The 26,011-nt window shown below is 46.2% G+C and overlaps 9 protein-coding genes across 9 annotated transcripts; 4 read left to right on the top strand and 5 right to left on the bottom strand.

Moving 5' to 3' along the window:
* Positions 1–5,712: 5,712 nt before the first annotated feature.
* On the top strand, positions 5,713–6,072 carry BDV27DRAFT_162514 (uncharacterized protein; the record flags this gene model as incomplete). The annotated part of the gene is made up of 2 exons (XM_032073408.1): positions 5,713–5,721; positions 5,779–6,072. The coding sequence occupies 2 exons, from the start codon at positions 5,713–5,715 to the stop codon at positions 6,070–6,072; spliced, it is 303 nt and encodes a 100-aa protein (XP_031922644.1).
* Positions 6,073–7,034: 962 nt separating this feature from the next.
* BDV27DRAFT_168441 (fascin domain-containing protein) lies at positions 7,035–7,776 on the top strand. The gene is made up of 2 exons (XM_032074770.1): positions 7,035–7,384; positions 7,439–7,776. Exons 1-2 carry the CDS (start codon positions 7,086–7,088, stop codon positions 7,635–7,637), a joined length of 498 nt encoding a protein of 165 aa, XP_031922645.1. The 5' UTR covers positions 7,035–7,085; the 3' UTR covers positions 7,638–7,776.
* A 261-nt stretch (positions 7,777–8,037) lies between these two features.
* BDV27DRAFT_149475 (uncharacterized protein) lies at positions 8,038–8,836 on the bottom strand (the record flags this gene model as incomplete). The annotated part of the gene is made up of 2 exons (XM_032071054.1): positions 8,038–8,251; positions 8,307–8,836. 2 exons carry the CDS (start codon positions 8,834–8,836, stop codon positions 8,038–8,040), a joined length of 744 nt encoding a protein of 247 aa, XP_031922646.1.
* A 2,555-nt stretch (positions 8,837–11,391) lies between these two features.
* Positions 11,392–12,093, bottom strand: BDV27DRAFT_149476 (uncharacterized protein; the record flags this gene model as incomplete). The annotated part of the gene is made up of 3 exons (XM_032071055.1): positions 11,392–11,605; positions 11,665–11,692; positions 11,766–12,093. The coding sequence occupies 3 exons, from the start codon at positions 12,091–12,093 to the stop codon at positions 11,392–11,394; spliced, it is 570 nt and encodes a 189-aa protein (XP_031922647.1).
* A 1,812-nt stretch (positions 12,094–13,905) lies between these two features.
* On the bottom strand, positions 13,906–14,936 carry BDV27DRAFT_168447 (uncharacterized protein; the record flags this gene model as incomplete). The annotated part of the gene is made up of 4 exons (XM_032074771.1): positions 14,705–14,936; positions 14,475–14,638; positions 14,142–14,428; positions 13,906–14,088 (listed from the first exon to the last, which is right to left on the bottom strand). The coding sequence occupies exons 1-4, from the start codon at positions 14,923–14,925 to the stop codon at positions 13,906–13,908; spliced, it is 855 nt and encodes a 284-aa protein (XP_031922648.1). The 5' UTR covers positions 14,926–14,936.
* A 315-nt stretch (positions 14,937–15,251) lies between these two features.
* On the bottom strand, positions 15,252–17,217 carry BDV27DRAFT_149478 (flavin-containing monooxygenase; the record flags this gene model as incomplete). The annotated part of the gene is made up of 7 exons (XM_032071056.1): positions 15,252–15,448; positions 15,518–15,724; positions 15,781–16,281; positions 16,333–16,407; positions 16,462–16,898; positions 16,981–17,097; positions 17,147–17,217. 7 exons carry the CDS (start codon positions 17,215–17,217, stop codon positions 15,252–15,254), a joined length of 1,605 nt encoding a protein of 534 aa, XP_031922649.1.
* A 1,490-nt stretch (positions 17,218–18,707) lies between these two features.
* BDV27DRAFT_149479 (zinc-dependent alcohol dehydrogenase) lies at positions 18,708–19,925 on the top strand (the record flags this gene model as incomplete). Its single annotated transcript, XM_032071057.1, has 3 exons — positions 18,708–19,237; positions 19,304–19,769; positions 19,824–19,925. 3 exons carry the CDS (start codon positions 18,708–18,710, stop codon positions 19,923–19,925), a joined length of 1,098 nt encoding a protein of 365 aa, XP_031922650.1.
* A 427-nt stretch (positions 19,926–20,352) lies between these two features.
* Positions 20,353–22,959, top strand: BDV27DRAFT_149480 (uncharacterized protein; the record flags this gene model as incomplete). The annotated part of the gene is made up of 9 exons (XM_032071058.1): positions 20,353–20,420; positions 20,480–20,628; positions 20,878–20,987; positions 21,050–21,356; positions 21,552–21,619; position 21,698; positions 21,731–21,796; positions 21,860–21,963; positions 22,018–22,959. 9 exons carry the CDS (start codon positions 20,353–20,355, stop codon positions 22,957–22,959), a joined length of 1,815 nt encoding a protein of 604 aa, XP_031922651.1.
* Positions 22,960–23,723: 764 nt separating this feature from the next.
* On the bottom strand, positions 23,724–24,851 carry BDV27DRAFT_135895 (40S ribosomal protein eS17). The gene is made up of 4 exons (XM_032068647.1): positions 24,588–24,851; positions 24,501–24,523; positions 24,223–24,400; positions 23,724–24,155 (listed from the first exon to the last, which is right to left on the bottom strand). The coding sequence occupies exons 1-4, from the start codon at positions 24,732–24,734 to the stop codon at positions 24,078–24,080; spliced, it is 426 nt and encodes a 141-aa protein (XP_031922652.1). The 5' UTR covers positions 24,735–24,851; the 3' UTR covers positions 23,724–24,077.
* Positions 24,852–26,011: the final 1,160 nt, after the last annotated feature.

The raw sequence follows: 26,011 nt of genomic DNA on the forward strand, positions 1-26,011 counted from the left end.
TGAACGGTATCTCCACACCACGCATGTGATTCGGACGATGGGGAATAGGGAAGCCGATTGCAACATTCAATCCGGTGAACACTTGGTGCCAACACGTGCCAATAGGATTTTCAGATCTCTTGCGTGGAGCTTCGCAGTACACGATATGGAAATTAGAGCAACCCTCCTGTTCTGTCCTAGAGGGTTCACTGCTGTGGACGATGTATTCGATCTCCGCTCCAGAGAATGTCAGACCCTCTTCCCGAGGTTCCTTAAATGCTGCCACAATCCACGCTAGTTCTGATGCGACGTCTCCCAATAAGACCTTCATTCTGCCGTCGATGCATTGGACCCGGATAGTAACATTATATTTATCCGGAGGCGTAATAGACCTCTCGACAAGCTGGGCATGAAGTTCAATAGCTCCTGGATTATTGGACTCGTCTATCCCATCGATACGCAATGGAGACGCTATACTACTTATCAGAAACCGATAACATGCCGCTTAGAGATAACACGAACACTCACATGTACTTGGCCCAGACAATCTGGCAGCGGATAAGAACTCTGACAGCCACATCAGGATATTGACGCCCATCGTGCCCCAACGCCGCCTGACGTAAGAGTCCACGGAAGCCGCAAAAGCGTCGTCGTACGACCCAGTCACTGTCAGAAAAGAGTCAATTCGACCGTCAAGCAGGTCGCAAAAATCACTCAAATCGGCGGATAATCTGATATCGAATAAATTGCTAATGCGCTCCAACACAGTTCTGAGCCTTTTAGGTCCCCCGTCGGCGTAGAGTGTCTCTCTTTCCGTGCATTGCGCCAGAGAATCCGACATATCTAAGGCCGTATGGGGCATTTTGGGCTGGTGGTTGAATGTGCGAAGTTTGATTGTGCCCAGCAATGTGTGTAAGTAGTCGGAGGTAGAGTCATCGGGGTCAAGGCAGTTAGAGAATCTCCCCATGAGTGCCATTTCCAAATTGCCCAATTTGGCCACGGGCAAGGATTTTCCGGATTTTCGTGTCACTAGAGTATTATTGCTGGGAAAAAAGTGTAATGGCTTGCAAGGCCATGAGACTGCATCGGCTTGGTTCACGCTGGGCAAATAACGATGATAAATGGAAGCATGGAGGCTTTCATGGGTTGGTCCTCGCTCAGGATGGTAATCGAGGGGATGTCGAGTTGAGTACGGCAGAATGCGAGCAGCACGCCGGCTCCTAACTGGACCCTTTCTGGTTTCCCATCCGGCTCCTGGAATAGCTGGATAGTATGGGTCGGCTCGATGGGCAAAGCTGACTGGATAGTTTATATCGATGGGATTCGGTGCCCTAAGATATCCATCGATATTGAATGATAGTTGACCATGCGTGCTGCATTGATCAATCATCCAGATAAGAGAAATATCTGATAGCCGGGAGTCTTCCTTGGCACCTCCAATGTCCAAATGGTCACCCGAAAACCAGACTTGTAACAAATAGCTCTGATAATTTCTCTGTTCTCGTTCGTTCCAAAGGACTGGTTTATTTGACCATTCTTGTTCATCCAAAGCCAATGCTTGAAAGCCGTATTTGACCTGGATTGGTAAATAATTATCGTGCAGTGCGATCTTTTTCCCACTCCAGTTATTGAATGAAACTGTATCCCACAGGCCGACGATCTCAATAGTGTAAGGCTCCAGCTGACGTAGGGAAATGTTTTTTCTTTGGCGTTCATCGTAATGTAGCATACCCTTGTGGAAGAAGTCGTTGTACAATGTGTCGAATTGGTCTCTTCCGCTGATCGGAAGAAGGCCCATGGAGGTGATAAGTGACACTATGGCTAATGCAGTGTAGGCTCCTCTAGAAAAGCCAAAAAAATATATCTTGTCGCCGTTTCTGTAATTATTCGCAATGAACGAGTATGCAGATCTTATGTTTTCAAAAACGCTAGATCCGGTATCTCCTAAGCAGTAGACAAGTTAACTGACTTTGCCGAGCCAGAGTATAAAGTGTGGTTGTGATAATACCACCCCGCAATTCATCATCCCCTGTGCCATGAAGCGTCTGGTAATACACGATCTGCGATATATGTTCAATTTTTCCATCTTCGCGTTTGGCCTCGGCATATTGGCTTAATACACGGGAGAAGCGGGACACGATCGAAGGGGGGTGGTCACGGCTGCTAGTGAGGCCATGAGGGGTTTCTAAAAATACACTTCAGGACTCGTCCTCCCAAAAGATCGCCTAATGCGGAGAGCGATGTACGTTACCATCACATAGAATAATCAGATGTTTCTTTCCAGACTCAGATAGTCCAGAAGGCTGTTCCAGAGATGGCTGAGATTGTGCAAGCTGTCCACGAGTGGACGATCGCGATCTAGGCCTTTTTTCTTTCAAAGACATATCAGACAGTCATCGGTATCAGGGCCGCTCTTGGAGGTTTCTTCAGTCCTTCGCATGGGATCATAGCTACCGGGGCTGAGACGTCGTCTTATGCATCAATTGATAATGGGTCCTTCACGCCTCCCTAACTTTGAAAGCTTGGTTCCGCGGAACTCAATATGTGGATAATCCGAATCTATGGCTTTCAAACCCAGGGAAAATAAGGGCTGGTCCAATCATCTCCGTTGAGAATAAGCGCACGTCTTATGACCGAACAGCAAAGCTTAGATTGTCTAGACCGCCCTAGATTTGTCTGAATTTGTGGGTCATCTTCGAAACACGGTCACGCGCAATTGAGTGGTCTAACATCAGGTTTCTTCTATGCCCCCTCAGATGGTTTATCGGATCTTCTGATCCGATCCGGTAAGTAACCCTAACACTTTTCCTGAATATGAAAGTTTTGCCAGCGGCTAACTGCCGTCCACCTAGAGCTGCTTTGGCGGAATCCATATGCCAACATTGTTCAATGTATCATGATGACCTCACAGCATGTACTTGTGACCTTTAAAAGTCTCAGCGATTATTCGGAATTAATTCCTTGCTATATTCACGAAGTCTCAGTTATCATCCATGAATGAACAAAGCATTCCCCTTCCTGGCGTGGATTTTAAGCACACACGCCTAATAGATAAGACACAGCACCGACGAATAATTATTTGCTGCGACGGCACCTGGAATGATTGAGAAGCAAGTAATCTCTTACAAATGTAAGCCGAATTCAGAGTTTCATTGCTGTACGTGGTTCAAGCGATGGGCATTGCTATGAACAGGTGTTGTATTATCTTGGCATTGGTGCAGGCATGACGTTCGCAGGTAGCCTCCACAATGGGTCGACTGGTAGAGGTAAGAACGCATAAATTGCACGTTGTAATTCTAGATTCCGAAGGCCATGGCAGGAATCGACTGGAAAATTTAAGAAACTTACTGGAATATTGCTTGGCATTATTAGCCAATAGATGTTGGCATTCTTGGGAGCGCTTAGTTGAATATGAAACTTCCTAAGCTTTTCAGGATCTGGGAATCCCAGAAGATATCACAACATGGGCTTGATGGGGGCACAGAGGCCACAAAGCTTGAAATGTATTTTTAAGAGCTTGTAGTGAAATATCAGAAGTGTTGAGGACAAGCCCTTACTGAATTAAAGAATGATGAAAGAGTCCTTTGAAGACATGTTAAGATCAAAGTTTGCGCAGTGTGGGATACCGTAAAGTTCTTGGGATTCTTTTCCAAGAGGGGTTCTATATAGGTAAACTAAAAAATCCATTTCATCAATTACAAGGTTAGTCCCAACATTGAAAATGCATTTCAGGCGCTTGCCCTCAACAAAAAGCGATATCACTTCAAACCTTCAATCTGGTTCATTTCTGGCCAGGACAAGCCCTAAAACAATGTTGGTTCCTAGGTAGCCACAGTGATATCGGCGGTGGCTATCGCAACTGTGGATTGGCTAACATCTTGTTGCTGTGGATGATTGCGCAACTTTGACACTTTGTTCAGTTTGACCAACATGCTATTTGGCATGCCACAAATGGTGGGCATATACTCCAGGTGAACATTTCCAAGGAAAACAGAGACAATCTGCAGAGTCCACTTGACGCCAAGGAGTGATTCAACAAAATAAAGTCTAGGTGGCCGCGTTTTTAGTGAAGGAGCAGAGTCCAGCCAAATTTTGATGCTTCTGGTGCTTAACCTCTTGCCCCTGCGATACCATCGCTCGGGACGTCGTTAGAAGACCACAAATTGATTGCAAGCATGCCAAGGGGCGTCATTGGGGAGTTGGTGGAAGAATTTCTACGCCCAGACCTCTCTGATATATACCTGTCCTCTTTGATAGACTTACTATATAGATAAAGTATACATAAGACCTTGTCTAACTTATATACTTATTATTAGATTAGAGTAATAGATAACCAGTAAAACAAGCGAATTATAAGATAATCGGAGAATAGAAATACTATAATTATTATAAATAAATAGAAGCTAACTATAAAATTACTTTTCTCTTTTAGTATAACCAATTATTTTTTCTTATCTAACAGCTAAAAAAAGCTTGGTTTCTGGCAAATTAGAGCTATAAATACTTATATTTCAGATATATCATCCCTGAAAGTCTGTTCTACTCAATTCAAAAAATAACCAAAAGTCTTTGCTATAATATTCTATAGAGTATTGAATAATCTCAGTCTCAGATAGTATAAATCTATAGATACCTAGCTCTTATCTCAGTACCAGAAATATCAGCAGTTAATAGAAGTGTATAGTCTTTCCCAAGCAATATACAGTCTTCGAGCGCAAGATATGGTGCCCCGAGTGTGGTTTTGCTTGTGGAATCAACTACAGGCTAGTTAAACAAGAAAGAGAATCAAAGACTCTGTATATCAACCGAGCAGCTTAGTAACTGTACTTAAAAATTATAATCGCTATAATCTACTCAGCAGTCTCTTAGCTAATATTGACTTAATATATTACCCTATATTAAGAGAATAAAAAAGAAAAAAAGAAAATATAGATGAATACCGGTAAAATTACTAATATTTAAATATCTTAACTAAGATCATCAGCGGCTCGGCGGACAGCCAGCTAGTCATTCGGAGCCACCCAAATGCCTGGACCTGTCGAGTGGTTACCAAGTTGTAAGTGACCGTGTCCTGCGGTGAAGAATATAACACTGCTATTGACTAAACTCAAATTCGACGGATATCTGTCAGTTATAGAGTTGTCGTGATCCTCACATGGCTTGTTTACGGGTCGCGGTTATAGGTAGTAGACTAAATATAGCGGTCCCCCACATTTTCCCGTCTCCACGAAGCTAATGTGAAGTTACACGCAAGAAAGCCGAGCGTCAATAGCCCGAAAAACCGAAGAGACTGAAAAAGCGTCGGTATCCCGCTTAATACGCTACCGAAGTGGCATGCTCTGGATAAACTTCGTTCTGTTCAAGGTTGCATGTGGTGACAGTAGAAACTCTACCACACAGATATCTGATAGACCCCGCAAATAGAGTTGATCGGGTTCCCCGCTGGACCCCACCCGAACCTGCCCTTAGTTTAAGGCATATATGCTGTGCAGATATGTACTCCGCTTTCGTCCTTACACATTGGCTCACACATTTCTACAGCTCGCCAAGACATCGGGTGCGAAGGTGATTGCTAAGACATCTTCATAGGAGCAGGCTGGTCTCCTTAGACAAGTGGGGGCGTATGAAATCATAAATTATAATGAATGTCCCGGGCGGGGGGAAGTTTTGAGATGCCTTACTTCTAACCATGAAGGAGTGACGCATATTGTAGAAGTTGCCGGGCCAGCTTCAATGAAAGAGGTGAGTTTATACTGTCAGCCATTTGACGGAAGAATGTTTCTAACCGCAGACATGTAGTCCCTCAAAGCGATCAAGATAGACGGCGTTATCTCCATGGTCGGTTTTGTCGCAAGCTCCTCAGCTCTTGACCAGCCATCCCTCGTCGACACTCTATTGAACGTTTGTACTGTCCGAGGTATTGGTGTGGGGTCCAGACAACAGTTTGAAGAGACGAACCGTGCCGTTGAGGCAAATAAAATTCACCCCGTCGTGGACAACCGCATCTCCAAATTTGGAGAGGTCCGTGAAGCTTATCAGTATCTATCTGACCAGAAACATGTCGGCAAAGTTTGCATTGAAATCCAAGTCTAAGGATATCTTGGGCTGAGCTCCGCAAGGTTTGTATCTCAGCAGCAGACATCAGAGTATGCAGAATGTTACTTGATGCTATATTTCGGGAGATTATACGATTAACAAAGCAGTTTTGTTGAAGCTGATTAGTCTTGCTAAATACTCCGAGGCTGATTCTTTTTTTGAGAACTAACTACTTAATCCATAATATGCAAATGCTTTTAGGCCACGGGGCCCCACATATTCAATTATCACGCACTTCTGGTTCTTTTTCTGGATCCTCAATGGTGGTAGCCCAGATAGAACTGTCATGGTATTGTTGATTCTGTTAAGATATTGCCATCAGTGTTGTTCCGAGGTTTGTTCCAAATCCGGGGATTGGTGTAATACTGTTGCAACCCTACTTACTAAGACTACCCCCGCACGTTTCATTGGATTCCCACCTTCCAGAGTCTCATGACATTAATAATGCAGGTTGCGTGTGTTAGTGCTGTAACATGATGTAGTCTCTCTTTCAGCCTTTCCAATTCGATTTGTTGGAAGTATAAGATACAAGTGGTGAAGTTACTGCTTATTGGACTGCGGCTATCCGAGGAAGAGTCTTAACAGTATAAAAGAATAGAGACTGTTTCTATAAGCGGCAAAGGAGAGTCCTAAATTCATATGATATACTTGTTTCGTGATCGGACGTCCGGTACCACCAAATGGTCTGTTAGCGGAGTAAGAGTAACGTACGCCTCAGGATCAAAGGCAAATGTAATTCCCCTACAATTGCATGGTTGCGGTCAGCAATAGAAAGAAGAATAAGCGCTACTGACCACAGCAGCTGTATGGTTCACGTCAGTCTACTGTACCGAGATTGATATCATCTACGGCTAGTAGCGGTTATCTTCAACATAAATAACATAAATAGAGACGTTGAACCCAGAACCAAGAGCCCTTATCCACTAGCAGAACAAAACCCTTGCCCACTCAAGCACTTCCAATAGCATTCAACTCTCATCAAACCATCATCAAACTTTCCAACCTCCACAATGTCTTCCGGTTCCACTACCAACATGCTGCGTGTCAGCATCGAGTCCCAGAAATTCCCCGGATCCTTCCTCCGCATGGACGGACGGGACGTCACCAAATACTCTGATTCTGGTGGCGGTACTGTCAACGTCCAGAACTATGTTGGCACGTACGAGACTCTCATCATCGTGAACTACCCCGATGACAATACCTTCTCTATCATGTCCTCTGCCTTCCCGAACGTCTACCTCCGCATGGATGGCTCCGATGTTAAATCTGGAGAGACCTACGCCCAGGGTGCCGGAAAGGTTAACTGCCAGTGCGTATCCCCTGTTCTATACTAGATTGGTCGGTACTGACTGAGGACTATCAGGTGGGGCAGCTATTCTTGGGAGAAATTCCGCTTCGAGAACCAGGAAGATGGCACCAAGGCTATTGCTTCTGTGCAATTCCCGAATGCCTATCTGCGCATGGAGAATGTCACCGGCCAGGGTGGACCTAGCGGTGCTGGAACTGTTAACTGCCAGAGCTATATCGGTTCCTATGAGAAATTCAAGATCAATGTCCTGTAGTGTGGGAGCATAGCACTGTCGACTGTTGTAGTGGTATTCTTCTTTTGTTATTTTCTTTTTATTCATGCGGTTCAAAGTTATGGCAAAAGAAAGGGAGGGAAGAAAAGGTGGAAGAAAAAAATGGGGGGGAAACGGGCGCATGGTTCAAATCGTTCATTGAGGCACAGTCGACAGTTCTATTTATTGGGATAGCACTAACCTTTCACACTCTCTCAGTGGGAATTGTTTTGCGTATTTTTGAAAGCAAAATCACCCTTCCAAGTAACAAACTAACTTCTGAACGCTACAACTCAATGACTCATAATGTAGAGAAGCATTCTGTAGTATTGTTTGTGTCAACGCTATACTGACAAACTGCGCTCCATGAAACGAAGAAAACAGGCCAAGTGGAATCTGATCCTTAAAAGGGCATCTCATGTCTTCTGATCATGTGTTGCTTCAAATTATCCTTCCGATTGAAAAGCTTGAGACAACCCCCATAAGTACATCGATAGGAATAAGGAAAGAGATGAATAGTTTTGACATGTCTTTCCAACTCGGCAAAACGGTTAAACGGTTTCCTATACTTGCACCCTTTCCATGTGCACCTAAGATTGCGATGGGCTTTTCTGCTACTATTCCACCGTTAGCGCGAGATGTTAAAGTTGTAGTTTTAAATCTGGATTGAACCTTTTGCTCATGGTAGGATTAATGATATGAATCTCAGCCCCAGGGATATCATCCTTAATTGGGCCCAGTGGAATAAAAGGGTAATTCAGAAGGTTGTTGGGATGGAGATGGCTCTGGCGACTTTTGACGCCACAAGAAATGGTATTTCCCTGACGATGCCAGCTAAGATTCTCAGGAACCATGTCCGGGCCCTGAAATCCAGGGTGAACGTCTGGACCCAGGCCCGACTGGTTGGGGCTCAATTCAACGTCAATGGAAGAATTGAAACCAAATTGCATTTCATGTCCCATTGTGGTATCGGGGGTCATAGACAAATCATCCCATGTAACGTAGGACCGCACGGAAGGACTGTGGAGCAAGGTATGTTGCTCGGAGCCTTCATGATATGGCAAGAATTCTTCCTCGAAGTTGTTCGGCAACGAGCCAATATCATTGTTCGCAAATGAAAGACCGACGGGACCTGGGTTAGGGCTGGGCGTGGATAAAGTGTTTGGGGATATGGAAACTGATGACTTTCGACCAACAGGCATTGCCAAAGCCTAATAGAAGTATATAAGACTAGGAGATTTTGAGAAGGAATTGAAAAGTTTCATGAACTTCGTTTTGAACAGAAAGAAATTTGAATAAAAGGTAAGGTATAGTGATGCTGCTCGGTAAATGGCCACTGTCTCTCGGGGGAAATCAAATTAAGGATACCGAGGAAATGTTGTATACCAGTCCACAATGGAAAACTAACGGGTTATATACAACTAAGTCCGGAAAATGAATCCAAGATGATAACATAGAATACCGGAGTATCCCACACCATTGCCCATCCATCCACAAAAGGACTGTGCCTACCTCGTGTGACATACAACACTTTTGCCTCGGTAGCTGCATATTACACCCGGCCCGGATAGAATGTCCCTCTGCTCTACCAACTTCCATTCGATTATGGCACCTCGAGGGTAGTGTAACATTCCATGCCCGCTGCCCTGATTGGTTTCGCTCTGCAAAACTCAGCCACGGTGGCCTTGTTTCAAGGATTCAGTATTCAGGGCTCCACCAGTTGCCTCTCGCAGATAGAAATGGTATATCTACTTGCATATGCGGACCGTGGACGAGTTCACTATTCTCCTGTTGTACAAACGCTGCGGCGTCTTGCCAAGATATGAATCCGAGAATTATTGCGAAAAGAACTTAGACAAGAAACAACCATGACGTTCCATAAGGCTTGCATATACAGGCAACACGCAAGAGCTTCCCCATAGCAGAAACTTCATGATGACTATGAGCGCGGACCATTGCTAGTTCTCTACGCAAATACCTACATTTATGGGATGGGAGAAAATACTAATTATAAATCCGACTTCCAATTGTTAGACCCGGCTGTTTCCTCAATGAATAAGTGCAGGGTTTTAAGCTCCTACAGTGGTTCGTTCTTTAATTGAGGCGCTGTTCATTATAAGAGGAAGAGAGCAGTTATCAAGGGCCCCTTTGACCTTAGTGTCGTACTGCGCCATACCAGGTTAGTATTTAGCCATCTGAGCCCTCACATCAAGTTAGTTATGGTCTAGGACTCTGTGTCCAAACCATTATACAGGAATTGGTCAACATTCATCACTAGCGCCGTCCGCAAAAAAAGATATCTCTCTCGTTCGGGGTTGTTTTAGGGCAACATTGGGCTTGCAGTCACCTAACTCTATAGGCTCACGTCGTACCAACTTAGTGTGATAAGAGCGCCGGTTTGCTGCATGAGTGCAAAACTCGACAACGTAATTTCTCGTCGTTCGCCTCTGAAGTTCGAATTCGAACCGACGTCGGGTTTTGTTTTGAGATTGACACCACAAGAGAATCAGCTAGACAAATAGTATGCATTCGGGGGCTGATTACATTAGCGTTTGGAACACCATGATACATTCCTATGTCTTTGTACGCCTGTATTCCACACCAACCCGGCAGGGAAGAGGCTAAGGAAACCGGGACATTCTAGGGTATGCCGCTCCATTGGTATGGAAAAGGTGGATACGGGATTCTAGTCTCGGATTCGCTATCTAGTTACACGGAATAATGAGGTTTTCTGGGAGGCATATCCCTACTTGCTGACGAAAGGCTTCTCCCTCGATGTTACACACAAGCACATCTATGTCCGTGCTCATACAACCCGCAGTCTACGTCTATAACATCATCCAGAGAACAAAAAGGGTATAACCCGTATCCTGTTGGTATCACACAGAGAAAATACAACCATGGCAAGATTACATTACTGATAATCGTGCCACTAAGCCGGTCGGTCTTCCAATATCCTCCCCACTTGGAAGGACACAATGCTGGCTGGACGCTCAATATCCGAAGTCCCACTCTGTGGGAATATTTGTTCCACATTTAGCAGAATGGTTCGATCTACGTCAGAGTACTCCTCATGCTTATAAGTTTCCGAATTGAAATCTCCGTCCGGAGATCTTACGTGGTTGCACATAAGGTTGCCCACTTATCACTTCAACTTATGTATCTATTGTTATATCTAGCTTACTAATTATACCTTAGCATAAAAAAGCCCCTATCTTATTGTCTTCCAAGCGGATCCATACATTGCCCATTAAAAATGAATGGCTATGAGCCTCTCGCGCTCTAATACAGCTTTTTAGAAGCCCCATAGTGTCAATTAATTCAGGCTCAGTTTGATTAGCTCTACCCATAGACCCTCTACGCAAGCATTACTGTGCCGAGGTCATCAGCAGTAGTAGAGAACATTCATATAACTGTAGAAGATAGTTTGTGGACAATGATGGTTCACAGAAAACAGTGGGATAAAGGAAGTATACTTCCCATATAGCTTAGAATTTGCGTGGCTTCAGGGCAATCTTAGACTCACCTGTAACAATTACCCTTCCTCGAGAGCGCAGAAACTAAACCTTCAATATCACAAAAGCATAGTGGGTATTGGTGAGAATCAGATCTACCATTCTAGAAATGGTAGTGAATATTTGAGATAACCCAGAAATCCATAAGTTGAAAACGTCATCGCGAAGTAAGAAGACACAGAAATCCCAAAAATGTAACAAATCACGGAGGACATGCATTCCGACAAGGTAGGGCGATTTCCCTAACAATCACAGTCATGCACCCTGAGTATATGCTCCTTTAGATTATCGTCCGTATTGAAGGACTTGAAGCAGCCATCGACATTGCATCTATAAGACCGAGGCGCGATATGGATGGTCTTAACATGCCGCAGAAGGTCGGCCTCACGGTTGAAACATTTTGTAGATGTGCAGCCCTCCCATTTACATCTTTGCGCAGGTCGGTGGTTCTTTCCACTGCAGAAGTGTTACGAATGCGGTCATAGCCTTCAGGCACAACGTTGAGATTATCATACCTTTCTTTGGTATCCTTCGCACCGGTCTCTTGCTATGCCTTCATAGACTGAGGTTGAGCCGGAAGGGTGTGCGGCGCCAGTGTGGTGTTTGGGTAGATAACCATATGAAAACCCAGCGGTAGAGATCGAATTGGGTTGGACGCTTGTCGGCATGCGCAAATTAAGGCCCATCTCTAGATCGTGGTTCACAGTGGGTCGAGGAACGATGGAGCCGTCGTGTAAGGGAACATCAAGTTGCCATTGTGGGTAGTGGACCGGGCTGGCTGGTATGACTGCTGGGTTTGGAGGCAAAGGCTCCATGTTGAAATCATCCGCAAGGAGCCAGAGGCCGTTGTGCATTGGAAATCGATTGGTATGATTGTGGCCATGGCCATCCGAGGATACAACATAGAACGAACTGGCACTTGTTGAAACAGGGGCATCCGACATTATCAAAAGTAGTAGTCGTAAATGATAGACAAGTGCACACTGTTGATACTGGTGCTGTATGATATATTGACAGAAGCTTGACCAATAGGAAGCGAGAACGAGTGAACGAGCAAAGTAGAGTCAAGGTATTTATTTCCCTATTCTAGATGTATGACAGAAGTTTTGCAGGGGAGGAGAGAGAAATCGACTCATGGTTTCCAGATTTATATAAAGGAATACTTCATTAGTATAGTTAGACATACTAGCATAGTCTGCTTCCTACTCCCGGCGTACTCTGGGTGACAGGTTCTGTCTAGGTCTAGGTGCAATTTTTCATGGTTCACCGCTCAATCTGGCGCAACGCCTCAGGGTTGCGGAACGTCGCTTTCTTATTTATGTTCTGCAGTTTTCTTCCGCCTGTATCTCGGTCCAATCTTCTATTGACTATAATAGTGCCAGGCGGTAGACGGCCAATCAAAGCATTGAGACACAACTCTACAGCCTTACCACAAACTCCCGTCAGCTGTCTTGTGGGTCCCCTGCCAAGTGTTCGAAGTTATTTGCACTGCCTCATATCCGTTCGTAGCAGACCAATGAAGTCGTGGATGAAGTTGTGAAAAAGGCTTCACTTTTGCAAGGGATCTGACCCCGCAGAAGAAGTAGTAGTCCGCTCCACCAAAGATCACCGGCACTTCATAGTAGCCAAATCGAGGTTATATGGAAAGTTGCTTCTAGTCAAGTACCCGTTTTAACAGGCCCTACTCCGCCCGGGCAAACTGAGAGACTAATCAGTTGGTTTTGCTCCTTGTCCGAATCAGATCTATATGTCATATTGTAAGGTTTTCTTGAATTTTATTTAACTTCCCTCCTCTTTTTTTTTTATTTTTTTTTCTTTCTTTTTGCGGGGAGTCTTTGCCTTCCCTTTCTAGAGGCACATATAGGTACCGAGTATAAACGTTAAATATAGTATGTCCCCGACGCACTACAACGATATCTTGACTAAACTCTTCACTTTACCAGATTTTCTCGGATTAAATGAGCAGAAACCTTAGGAGCAAATACAAGCAGTAACCTCGCTTTAGAGAAGGACCTTCCCCTTCTAAATTGTTCCCTTAAGTTCAGGATATAGTATTCTAGGGAGCGTACATCCGCGGTGATACACAGCAATCTTGATTATATTTCCGCGACCCAGACAGATCCATTCTCATCCAGCATGAGTCAAAGACCACAAAGCTCGCTCTAGAAATTCCGTGTATCTGAAGTCCTAAGTGACATCCTTTGTTAACAAGTGCTGACCAGAGATATACTAGTGTCCAAATAAATGCCTCAGAAGTTACATGTATGCACATATATCATGCTAGCTAACATCCGAGGGCGCACTAGGAAAGTAAACACCCACCCTCCTTGTACTGGACGACCCTCAACCTCTCCCATCGGGTCAGTGCTTTGCTCTACAGAGATTATGCCCTCTCCAGTCTTGCGCGCATACGAGTATTGGCACAGACAGTGCGTATTTGAGCAATACGCCTGGAAATGACTATCATTTGGGCCATTCGGTCATTCCAGAAGTTCAGAGCTACCGTCTAAAGTGAACTTTCATCCGTTATTTAGCTTCTCTTGTCTGGCGGATGGAGACATTGTCAATATTTTATACACGCTGAGCCCGATGAGGAATAAGGTTGATGTTGACATAGAGAGGTGCAAGCAAGGTAGGCGAGTCCTTCCTATGTACTAACGAACATATAACAGGGATCCATACTTCACGGCAGTCACTGCTACTGTTAAAAGTCGCTCTTCATTGTCATGACATTGACTGTTATTATGCTCCGCTATCTATGCCGCCTGATAGCCCATACTGGGCATTACCATGGCTGCTACAGCTCGCAACTGGTCCAACTCCATCATAAAAGCTTCATTGGGGCTGCGCCCTGATCCAATATTATTCCCAAAGAACATCTTCCGTGTGAGGCGAAGTGTCTGACCACCAGGTGGTCCTGGGGGCCTCGGGTAAACTTGCTACGGATATTGTTAGCACAGCAAGGAAGCGCAAGGCCGGTATGCCTCCTCACCTGGCGCTCTTGGAGTCGGGGTATCCCATCCCTCCCCAATGTATAGAGATCTACATCACCTCTTATAAGCATAGTATCCTGTGATGCTCTCCAGTTGACCAGAATGACAACCTGGACAGCATTCTCTCCACCTAAGAGCCAATCGAGCATGTCATTCCGAAGACTCTCCCCACTTTGCGAGAACGCTGACTCAAGCACTACTCTCGGTAGCCCGGTGCCGTTCAATTGCACTCCAACATTCGGGGCCTTTTCCATTCCCCTGAATGGGTATCCGGTAAGCCTAAATTCTTCGAACGTTCAGAGCGGTTCTAGAATCAGTAGCAAGAGCCCTACTTGTGTTGGCTGAGGCCAAGAGCATATTCCGCTCGACTGGATTGAGAACACCAGTGTTCAGCCATATCTCTCGCGAACGGGCGAACCACTCCTGGTCGGCGTTATGAAGTGGAGTTGCCATTGCTCGTAATTTCAGGACCTGGGTGATAGGATTGTATGTTTTACTTTGATCAAGTCGAAGATTTCAGATTTTTATATCACCTATAGCGGTAGGGAGTTCTCTAGCTTACAAGCATATGAGTCTTCTTTCTTCAAGTGTGCTGTACGCGGACTCCGCCCAGGAAGGAGCGATGTCCGTATACATGAAGTCGGTGTGAATGCCATCTCCATGTTGTCTTCTTTCCGAAATTTGTTGGAGGATATGATCTTGGAAAGCAGGTGCGTCCTTGAACATAGCGCCGGAATAATGGCCAGCTATGCCGTCTGGACAGGATTCATGTCTGGTTATCATTTTATCCTTATATCCAGTTGTACGATGTTGTGGTTTTGAATTTGTTGATGTGTGAGATAGTTTTCGTTCCCGATCACTTCATTCAAGACTTTATGTGCCCCGACTAGCAGGTTGCTGCTTAACCGTAGGGGCTCAATGACGTTTAGATGATCCTATTTTGAACGAAAGCATTTTCCTAAAGGAATGGTTGTAGCATAGTTTGTACGCAATCATGACATGACTTTATAGAGTAGTGCATAATCTGCATAAATTAGTAATTATGATAATAATGCACACAGAAGCTATCAAAGACACGATATACAAATTTAACTACCCAGAAATCTTCATCAGTTTAAATAGCCCGGTGGTTGCACCCAAGGTATCGAGTCCGACTTGAAGCCATCTTTCGTCACTCCATTCCCAAAGCTCATATATTTCTGTGTCGGATCCTTGAACTCCAAGTCAAAGTCTTCCCAGCGTATGATCGCCGTAGCAGCATAGTAGTGATTGGTAGTTCCAGGCCAGGGAACAATAATCTTCCCATCTTTGTTCTTGTCTTAGATTAGAGATGTTGGTTAGCAGTTATAGGTGTTTACAGGAAAGTAAAACATACACCACGAATCGCACGAATCAGACCACACCATGTTCGACATCTGAGATTGGACCCATCTGTTGAAGTCCCGTTGGGCTTCGGGTCGTACGCTCACGGACCGGAGACGATCGGTTTGAAGACGGTGAATGACTCTAACGATATAATCTGCTGTTCGTTCGATACCGGGGAATGCGGAACCGTTTACCGGGCAGTTGGGTGGATGGAATGCTAGGTTATCGTCAGTTTGACATCCCCGAAAAACTTCCAGCCGCACGAAAACAAACCAAATAAATTCGGAAAATATGCTACCATCACTGCCATATAACTCTCACATGGGCCATCTGTCCCCCAGCAATCGGAGAGAGTAATACCGTTGCGTCCGACGACAGGAACTCGCGGGTTGTAAAGACTGAATCCTGTTGCGCAGACGACCATGTCGCATTCATATTCATCCCCTTCCTCAGTGCGTAATCCATTCTCTGTGAGAGCAGCTACATGATCTTCTATTAAATGGACATGTGGCTGTTGTACTGCAGTTATGTATTGTTCGCCGGGGGCCCAGCGACGGCATCCGGGGGTATAGTCTGGGGTCAGTTTCTGTTGCAATTCCGGATCCTCAACCTTGGATTCCACGTAGGATCCCGCACGAGAACGAAGATTTCTGCTTGGGGGCGTATCCTTCCAGAGAAATGCAAAGGCTGGTAACATAGCCTTTTCTAGACCCATTCGAAAGCCATGGTAGGCCTTGGGGTTTCTACGAAACTTGAGCTTTTCTTGCTCGTCATCTACCTTTAGTGAGTATCTCTGTCTCATACTATTTTGAACAGTACACTTACATTCACGATTCTCAACGAAAGGCTCAGGCCCAAGCCACGTCGGGTGTGGCGCGAAATTGAGAAGCCCCAGAGCTTCTATCACCACAGTAAGTAAATGCACCTAATCTCCTAACCTTGGAGGCAGCATACCATCCTGAAGAGCAGACACACATTGAATCCCACTCGCCCCATTCCCAAGCACAGCAATCCGCTTCCCACGAACATCCACGTCCTCTGGCCACGCCGCTGTATGAAACACTCGACCTTTGAATTCATCTTGACCCTCGAACGACGGAGTCTGATAGTCATTCAATCTCCCCACAGCATAAATCAACACATCAGACCTAACAACAGTCTCCTCGTCGGATCTCTCATCTCGAAACGCCGTAGTCCACTGCGAACTCTCCTCATTCCATACCGCCGAAACGCAGCGCTGATTAAACCGGATAAACTTTCGAAGGTCATGCTTGTCAACGACAGATTCTAGATAGGCGTGGATCTCGTGAGCGGGCGCGTAAGCCTTCGACCAGCATGGATTAGGAGCCCAGCTATACTGGTATCCATGTGCGGGTACGTCGCATGCGCATCTGGTTTGTGAGTAGATATTGTTATTTATTTATTTGTTTGTATTTTCATCTAATCACGCATGTGGTGTGGGAGGCTACATACCCTGGATATCGATTCTCGTACCAAGTTCCGCCTACTTTAGGGTTCTTTTCGTAGATTTCGAGCTCGATATCGGACATTCGTGTCGTCACTTCATGGGCGAATTGGATTCCAGATATACTGCTTCATTAGTATAAGATTAACACAATGGTGTGGTGGATAGACGAACCCTGCCCCGATAACCACTACCTTCAACCGCTGGGGTACGAAAGCCGAGGGGATCACGTCCTGGCAATCCATTATCAATTATGTTTAGCCTGAATATAGAATCTAATGAATGGGTCAAAATCAATAACTCTTTACACCCTAAGGGCGATATAGATACAGCAAATTTATAATCAACACCCCAGCACCTAGAACGCTATTCGCAAGTTGGCCAACCCAGTGCCAAATGGCTCCAGGCCCAGCTCTCCCTCAAAACCTGCATAAGGCAAACAACCATATACTCCATAACATCAAACCACATAGTTGGCTGTCCATGTTACTGGCCAATGTAATACAGAGGGATATAGCGTCATGCGATGTAATTATCTAGACATGGCCATACGCTGTCCTGTTTTACAAATTAAGGTGGATGAATAATAAATAGGACAGTGGATCCATGCATGGTAAAATCCAGGTTCTATCAGGATAGGTTGAACTAAACCTGTGTCCCGAGGGTCTGGATCGAGCACTATAATACTTGCATTAAATTGTTTGGGTGATGGCGATAAATTATCTCGATCAGGGAAATGTCCAGTTAAGGTTCGGTATGACTTCACTTATCTTGTTCCCGATGATGGTTAAGGACTATTGCATAATGCTATATTGGATTGCCGGTCTGGTTTGTGGTTCAATTAAATCAAAATTATATTAACCTGTTAGAGCCTAACTATTGAAATGTCTAGCTATGCAGCCGAAAAAGTTCCTCTGGCGTGTGGTTGTGGGCTCTGATGTTTGTTTGGTCATAGTACATACTTGAAGCGGACTGAAACTTGGAAGAGTCCGTTATGTAACCTTGTATAGGAAGCATATTGGGACTGACCAAATATCTCTTCGTGCACCACATCCCTACATTTATCTAATCATTCTGTCTGTAAGTTAATGGGGTGATCAAATACCTAGCCACCCTCCCCCACAACCTTCTAACCCAACCCCAGCCCCCAAAACTAAACTAAACACACCTCGGCACAATTCACAACCCCAACCCTAATCTACGTCAAAGCACAGAACCCCAGAAAATAGCCCAAGCCCAAGCCCATTCCTAACCAATCCCAAACTTCCAATTTCGATAAGAAAGCTCGCTAAGATCCCCGTGCGGAGAAACAGACGCCCGATGACGCCACAACAGTACTATACTAGGTCACCGGCGAACGGGATTGGATGAAATGCAAACCAAGTGGATCACCGTTTGGTGGAGGTTAATTAGGTGCTATATTAAAGTCCGGGGTTCCCCGCATACATAGCGATCTCTATGGATAGAGTACGGCGTCATTATCAGTATCCCTGTCGATGGGTATGCAGAGTTGTCTCACGTGTGCGGTGCGGAGTTGAGTATTTATAGCTGGGGTTGTGGTGAGAGTACCCCTCATTTTTACTACCTCTGCTACTGTTGCTGACGAGTTGTTTTCTTTCTTTTTCTATTATTTTGTTGTTGAACAATAACATTAAGTGCGAATTGCGTTGTATATCCCGTTTTACATAACTTTTTATGTTGTATGTTGTATGTTGAACCAAACACTACCATCACAATGACAATCCCAGCTATCCCAACACGCCAACGAGCCGCCGTCCGTCAGGGCACAGGCGAATCCGCCACAACGACCATCGAGAACATCGACGTCCCGCAACCCGGGCCGGGCCAGATCCTGGTAAAGATCAACTGGACTGGAGTCTGCGGCTCAGACAAGTCCCTCCTGCACGACGACTGGAAGGATTTCGGGGTGAACATGCTGCCCCAGAGCCAGGGGATCGCGGGACACGAAGGGGCCGGCATTGTCGTCGCCGTCGGTGAGGGCATGCAGAAGCGGTGGAAGGTCGGAGATCGGGCGGGCATTAAGTGGATCGCGAGTACCTGTGGGGAATGCGAGTTTTGCCTCAATGGAGTCGATGAGGTGCATTGTGAGAAGCAGATTAACAGTGGGTTTTCAGCCCCGGGGACGTTCCAAGAGTATTGTCTTGTTGATGGGAGGTATACGTCGAAGATACCGGATGGGGTTTCGGATGAGGAAGCCGGTCCGATTATGTGTGGGGGTGTCACTGCTTATACGGCTTGTAAGAGGTATGTGTTTCCATTCGGTTGCTCTTTGTTGGATATGTGGGAGCTGACGGGATGCTTTTGCTTTAGGTCTGCCGTCAAATCTGGTCAATGGCTTGTGCTTCCCGGTGCTGGAGGTGGACTAGGTCATCTGGCTATCCAATATGCGCGCGCAATGGGCATGCGGGTCCTCGCTATTGATGGCGGAGACGAGAAGCGGGACCTTTGTGAGAAGCTCGGAGCCGAAGCATACATTGATTTCCAGAGCTTCAAAGCCCCTGCGGACCTGAAGGATGAGGTCATGAGGATCACGAAGCACGGCGCACACGGCGTGGTCGTGACGGCGGCTAGCAAGACCGTCTACGAATGGGCGCCCATGTACCTCCGGCCCGGAGGCACAATGGTGGTGGTTGGTCTCCCTAATGATCCTTCCATTCTAGCAGGCGCACCACCGCTCGTGATGGCTTTGAGACGATTAAATATTGTCGGTAACATCACTGGGAGTTTGAAAGATGTAGAGGAGGCGCTTGATTTTACGGCGCGGGGCATTGTACATGTAAGTTTCTCCTACGGCGCAAGTTCGGGGTTATTCATGCTAAGTCGGAAACAGCCAATTCTGTCAAAGGGGAAGTTGGAAGACTTGGATTCGTGGATCGAGAAGCTGAAGGCTGGTCAGGTGGCCGGTCGTGCGGTGTTACAGGTGGCAGCATAGGGGAATGAATGAGAGCGTTTCGCGTTGAATAAAGCATATCGCAATAGCATTTGTTTTCACTTCAAGACCGGTCGTATCATAGTGAGGGTTCTGCTATAGGTTGTAGCGGCTGAAGAGGTTGGTGGTAACAGTCCCAAGCTGGTTGCATGGGAAGAGCTTATATTTTGCGAGGGCCAGTATAGGCGTTAGGTATGCATCTTTCAAACGCCGAGATGCCGTCGGCGATCGCAGCCACGATTCAGTGGCCGAAATAAAGCTTGCCAAGAGAAGACCCACATTTACACTCCCCTCCAGAACAAATTGATAGACTCTTTCTTATTCATGCCACCCCGCATGAACGTATGTATAAAAAGCCATTCGAGGCCAGATCGTAGAAACTCAATACATATTCTATTAAAGAAACTTACCTTTACCTTTTTCAGTTGCAATGAGTCCCACACAAGAGCCTGCAACACCTGTAGTCCAAGGCCGACTCATCGGCCACTTTCATGACCGGTATGCGAACATTCTACTCTCACAATATTTCCAATAGCTCAGATTACTAACTACTTCAGGCCGTTAGAAGAGCACGGATCCGGCTGGTCCTCCCTCTGGGACTCAAACGAGAGCGATCTCTGGGATCGGGGAAAACCCTCCCCTGCACTGATTGATCTGATCGAGCAAGAGAAGGATAACGCTATCTTCCAACCTTTAAAGCCAGACGGTCAGCGAAAGAAGGCACTCGTTCCTGTATGAGCTTCGTCCTCTTGATATTCTCCGTGCAGTTTAGTAACCCATCTACAATATCAGGGCTGCGGACGCGGTTATGACGTAATCATGCTCGCCCTACATGGTTTCGATGCCTATGGGCTCGAGATATCAGCAACCGGTGTATCCACCGCGGAGAAGTATGCGGTGTCCGAAATGCAACGGCCTCAAGAGTATAACTTCGGGTCGGGATGGACGGGGCCAGTGCCACCGGGCAATGCTAGTTTTGTTCAGGGGGATTTTTTCAAACCCGACTGGGAGCGACAGATCTCGGCCAGTGGAGATATCAAGTTCGATCTGGTCTACGATTATACGGTATTTACATCTCAGAAATTCCTGTTTGAGAGTAACTGTGAGGATGAGACTGACTAGGGCAGTTCCTTTGTGCTTTGCACCCGCAGATGCGTCCGCAGTGGGCAGCGCGCATCAGCCAGGTAGTGGCTCCTGACGGAATCCTAGTTTGTCTAGAGTTTCCCATGTACAAGGATCCGACTCAGCCTGGTCCGCCTTGGGGACTCAATGGGGTCCATTGGGATCTGCTGGCGCGGGGAGGTGATGGAATCAAGAATATTGGGGAAGAGGCTGAGGTCGATCAGGTCCAACAGCTACCCGGTCAGTTTAGAAGGCTGCAATATCGAAAGCCAGCTCGTTCATACGAGGCAGGGAGGGGGGCGGATATGTTGAGTGTTTACGCGCTGAAGTAGACAGCATCTGCCACTGTATGTATATATTAGAAAATTGAGAGAGCGTATGGACACGGTTAGTATCTGTGATTATCGCTGGTGAAAAACAGGATGAAGAAAATTGCAGGACGAGACCCAGGGATTTAGCTCGCATCTTGGCGTAAGCGCTAAACCTGAACAGTTTAGAAATGTGGAGATGATGCCGAAGCCAAGACGATATACGAGTGGCTATGGCCGATATTCACACTAGGGAACACACGCGACGTTAGCCTGACCCCTTGATTCTGCCTCGTGAGGAATGCATCTCATTAATATGACAGTCCCTATCGCACACGCCCCTAGAGTTTTTCAGACGGACACTGAATATACCCTAAGTAGCGGCCAGAGTCATCGTTAACATGCCGAGGGGATTGCACAACCCGCTACCTGCCTCCTTGCGCAGTAGGTACCTTCGTTGGCCGAGTGTCACTATGTAATTTGGACGATAAATTGACATCGCACTAGGCGAATGCAAGAAAGCAAGCCAGATTCTTGAATCCTTCTTAACAGCACCGTACTTCGGGAACCCTGGGAAAGAGCTCCCGGAAAGAGTGCTCGCCAATACCAAGGTAGGCAAACAATCATGGGTGATAGATGAACATTGATTCTGATTTCTTGTTCAGGGCCTGGTGATATGCACAGTAGCCAAAGCTGGAATGCTAGGATCCGCCCGCTTCGGCTCCGGCCTAGTCATCGCAAGACTGGACAATGGCAGCTGGTCTGCCCCGTCCGCGATTTCATTAGCCGGGGTCGGATTCGGTGGCCAATGGGGGTTCGAATTGACTGATTTTGTCTTTATCCTCGACGATGCTGGGCTTCGCTCCTTTTTACGAATGGGAAGCTTGACCTTGGGCGCGAACATTTCGATTGCGTTCGGGCCGGTCGGAAGAAACGCTGAATTCACTACCAGTGCTAATATGGAGGGCATCGCATCGATGTACGCCTATTCCAAAACTAAGGGGCTATTCGGTGGTGTTAGCATTGAAGGGGGCTTGATGGTGGAGCGAAGGCACGCAAACAAGAAACTCTATAAGTGCAAGGTCAGTGCGAGTCAATTGTTAAGCGGAGAGATACCACCACCATCGGAGGCTACGCCTCTCCTGCAGCTTCTCCAATCAAGTTCATTCCAAAGAAGGGTAGCGAATCCCCTTTCAGAGCCGACCACCCGAAGTTTGGATCCGGCTCCTCGAGGCCTGGAGTTGCCTACAGGGCCAGAGAATCAATCACCGGCGGAGTTGTCTCCGGAGGGAGTTCAACCAACTGCTCGTCATTTTCCGGCTGAACTGCATGGAGAATCAAGTGTCTCGCTGCCCGCCCAGCTCCCTGCCGAAACAATCATCAATATACCCGACGAGCCGACAGCGACACCTGTCAATGCAGAGAGGGAGCGACCACAAAGCCGTACCCCAACACCGGGTGGGGTAGAGAGCAAGCCACAAGGCACATTATCCCCTGAGATAACTCCCTTGGAGATACAGTCCGAACCTAAAGCAGACACTCCTGTTGAACTGAAAAAACCACTTGTGGTTGAACAGAACGTCCATGCGCCCTCGCAGACTGTCTAAAGCATCAATCGCTTATAATCAAGGAGCAGGAGACTAAAACATATAATATCGCGCCTGACGGTTGAACGGTCAGATATACCATTAGTTGTATGATGTTCATAGATGAATACAATAATATCATTAATCACAGAAGATTATACAGGCAAGAGGAAGCATATCGTAGAGTGGCTTAGGTAACCATGATCTGCGTAGTCACATGTTCCTCGACAAAAGCTTGGCACGTGCCGAGACCCGAATAAGGTAAGGTGTGAATCGAAGGCCATGGAGAAGACAAGAAGAAATGGTGCTGGTAACTAGAAATTATAGTAGATTATCTTGGATTAAATGAAATATACAAGATTTATCTTTCAATTAAGACACTCATAGCATATAAGAATCGAGTTTCGCATTTGGAAGGGGGTTACCGGCAATGGTGATGAGGAAAGCCTGAATAGTTCAATTTATATATAACTGAGATGTACCTCGTTATTATAACACCTCAATGAGTACTCACCAGAAACAGGTCAAATCATGGCCAATCCTAATGCACATATAGTGGCTTATCATGACAATAGTAGATACCTTACAATACTAGCAAAGCACACTTCATTCAACATAGTACATGATATAGCCATCCATCAGAGGTCCTGGCGACATGGCATTCACGGCTCCGGATGCACCGTTGACCACTAAGGATAAGTCGTATTTGGGCACATTGAGGCCAACCGGAGACGTCAAGACCGGTCTCAATCGAACTACAGAGCATACACATGGGAAAACAACTATCTTCGTGGATAATGGCTCATATTGACCGGATCTCTAAGAGCACGAAGAGAATGGTGGCGGCACGAGATGTCTTGATCGTGACAAAAGAAGCATTCTTTGCCCAGGGGTGCAATTCAGCGATTTACAGAACTGCTAAAACATGACAGAAATGCGAGAAAAGGCCTGGCGTATCATTTCTCATCCTAAAGATGCCCGGAACCTATTTCCCCAAAGTAACTATTCCTGAAGTCTTTTGACGCCATTACCCATCCTTGAAAGTAGCATCGTCACCACCACCATTCCCTGAGGGATGTCAACCGTTTCATGTCATTTTTTTGGTGTTCCCTTATCCGTCATCCTGCACGACTAACTATTTACCGGACGAAGCGGCGGGGACGGTCGGAGACCTGCTGCTGGGAAACCTGGATGACGTTGGTAGGGATAGCATCGAACTGTGGTTGGTTGCGTTAGCCGCCATCATCCGGGATCCGGAAGGAAGAAGAGAGATCCATCACATACACCAATGCTCTTAAGGAGATCCTTGGTGTCCTGGTCAACGTCGAGCTTGCCAGTCTCGGAGTGCTGGCTGAAGTCGAGAGCGGAGACCTCAGGAACGTATTGATCCTTACGCTCACGCTCCTCCTCCTGGAGCTTGAAGGAGATACCACGAACAGGGCCGCGCTGGATACGCTTCATCCTATTAAGTTGAAAAAAGTCGGGTTAGTCGTTGGGGGTGCTTCTTTCTTTCTTTCGAGACCAGTCCATATTCGTCATTTCAGGCACACGGGAAATCATACAGGTGAGTGGTGTATCCGGCAATCTAATCGAAAAATTCTTCGTCAGCCTCGATGATTCTCGTGTGGTCCACCGTAGATGAGATTTACCTTGTTGCGCAGGCGCTTGCTGGCAATGATGGCCACCTCATCGCAAAGCTTCTTGTTGACCTCGAAGTCAAGGGTGAGCTTAGGGTAGTAACGCTCAATGATGACCTTGGCGGACCGCTTGACGGTCTTTGTGCGAACGCGACCCATTTTGGCGTATTAGTTGTCGACCTCGAAAAGCTGCGATGTTGTTCGGGTGGTTGTGAGGATGGGCAATTTTGGTGTGCATTCCGATTTCTGCCAAGTCTCGCTTAACGGGTTCAGCAGTCAGGTGATTCGATATCACATGATCTGTGACCACCCAGCCATGACAGTGCAGTATCCTCCTCTCCTAGGGTAATATGAGCAGTTCACCTCAAGCACTCATTTTGGATATGGTCAAGTACTATTTCTTTTGAAAAATTCCCTTCACCATCACTTCGAAACTTCGAATTATATCAATATTCTCATTAATTCAACCCGCTGGGCGGTCAGTACGTATACCCGGTTCAAGCCTGAGGGTTCAGGCAGGCAGCGTTAGCCCTATCCCACATTATCTTCCAATCGTAAAATCTTCCCTTCCACTACAGACTATCCCTCTTTCGGAAAAGCCCCATCTACCCAATCATTATACGATATGCATATCAGTATCAGTCTTAGAATCAGTAACATCACAATCACGGGCTCCCCCGCATTAATCTAGAACCTCTCCTCCCTTCCCTTTCTTTTCTGCATTCGACTCACGACCCTCGGAAGCTGAGATTTCAAAAATTTCCATATATCATGACGTGATATTTACTGGCTGATACTTAGCCCATGGCGACGTATTCCAATGGGGCTGTGGGGGACAACTTTCATGCAATCAGTGTGGGGTCATGAGAATAGCAATGTAGTAAACATCGCTTTGGAACAGCTATCAGGGAAAATTGAGAAGTCACTTCGGGAAAGGTTCTCCTTCTAAATTTCCTTTTTATGCACCATCAGATATTTGTCCTCGCCTATTCTTCTACTTGACCAACTGTGCTACTGTCATTCGTGGACCTGGTAGTTAGTATGTACCTTTCCTACTATTAGTGAAGAGCCCATATACTCTGTAGTTATTCACATTAAAAGGCTAAAGCCCTTATAGCGAACCAGGCCGAAAGAGTTACTTCCGAGTCCCGTCAACGTACACATGTGCCTGAAATTGCCTAGCGTCAGGAATATCTGTTCGGGAATAGCGTCTGTCTTGAAGAGTTACTCATGTGACTCTCAATCACGTGTGGCCTCTGGCATTCCACTGCCATTCCAATCCCGGTTAGCAACCCCACTAAACCCGGAAAGGCAGCAACACAAAAACACTGCCATTCCAGTTTGACCAACCGACTTGGTAACTATCTGATCTGCCGGGCTGCTAGTCAACTCGCACGACACTGGTCAGAGCGACACACCTTTTTTTTCCTTTTTTT

Source organism: Aspergillus caelatus (genome assembly GCF_009193585.1).
Source record: "Aspergillus caelatus strain CBS 763.97 unplaced genomic scaffold BDV27scaffold_256, whole genome shotgun sequence".
Taxonomy (NCBI): domain Eukaryota; kingdom Fungi; phylum Ascomycota; class Eurotiomycetes; order Eurotiales; family Aspergillaceae; genus Aspergillus; species Aspergillus caelatus.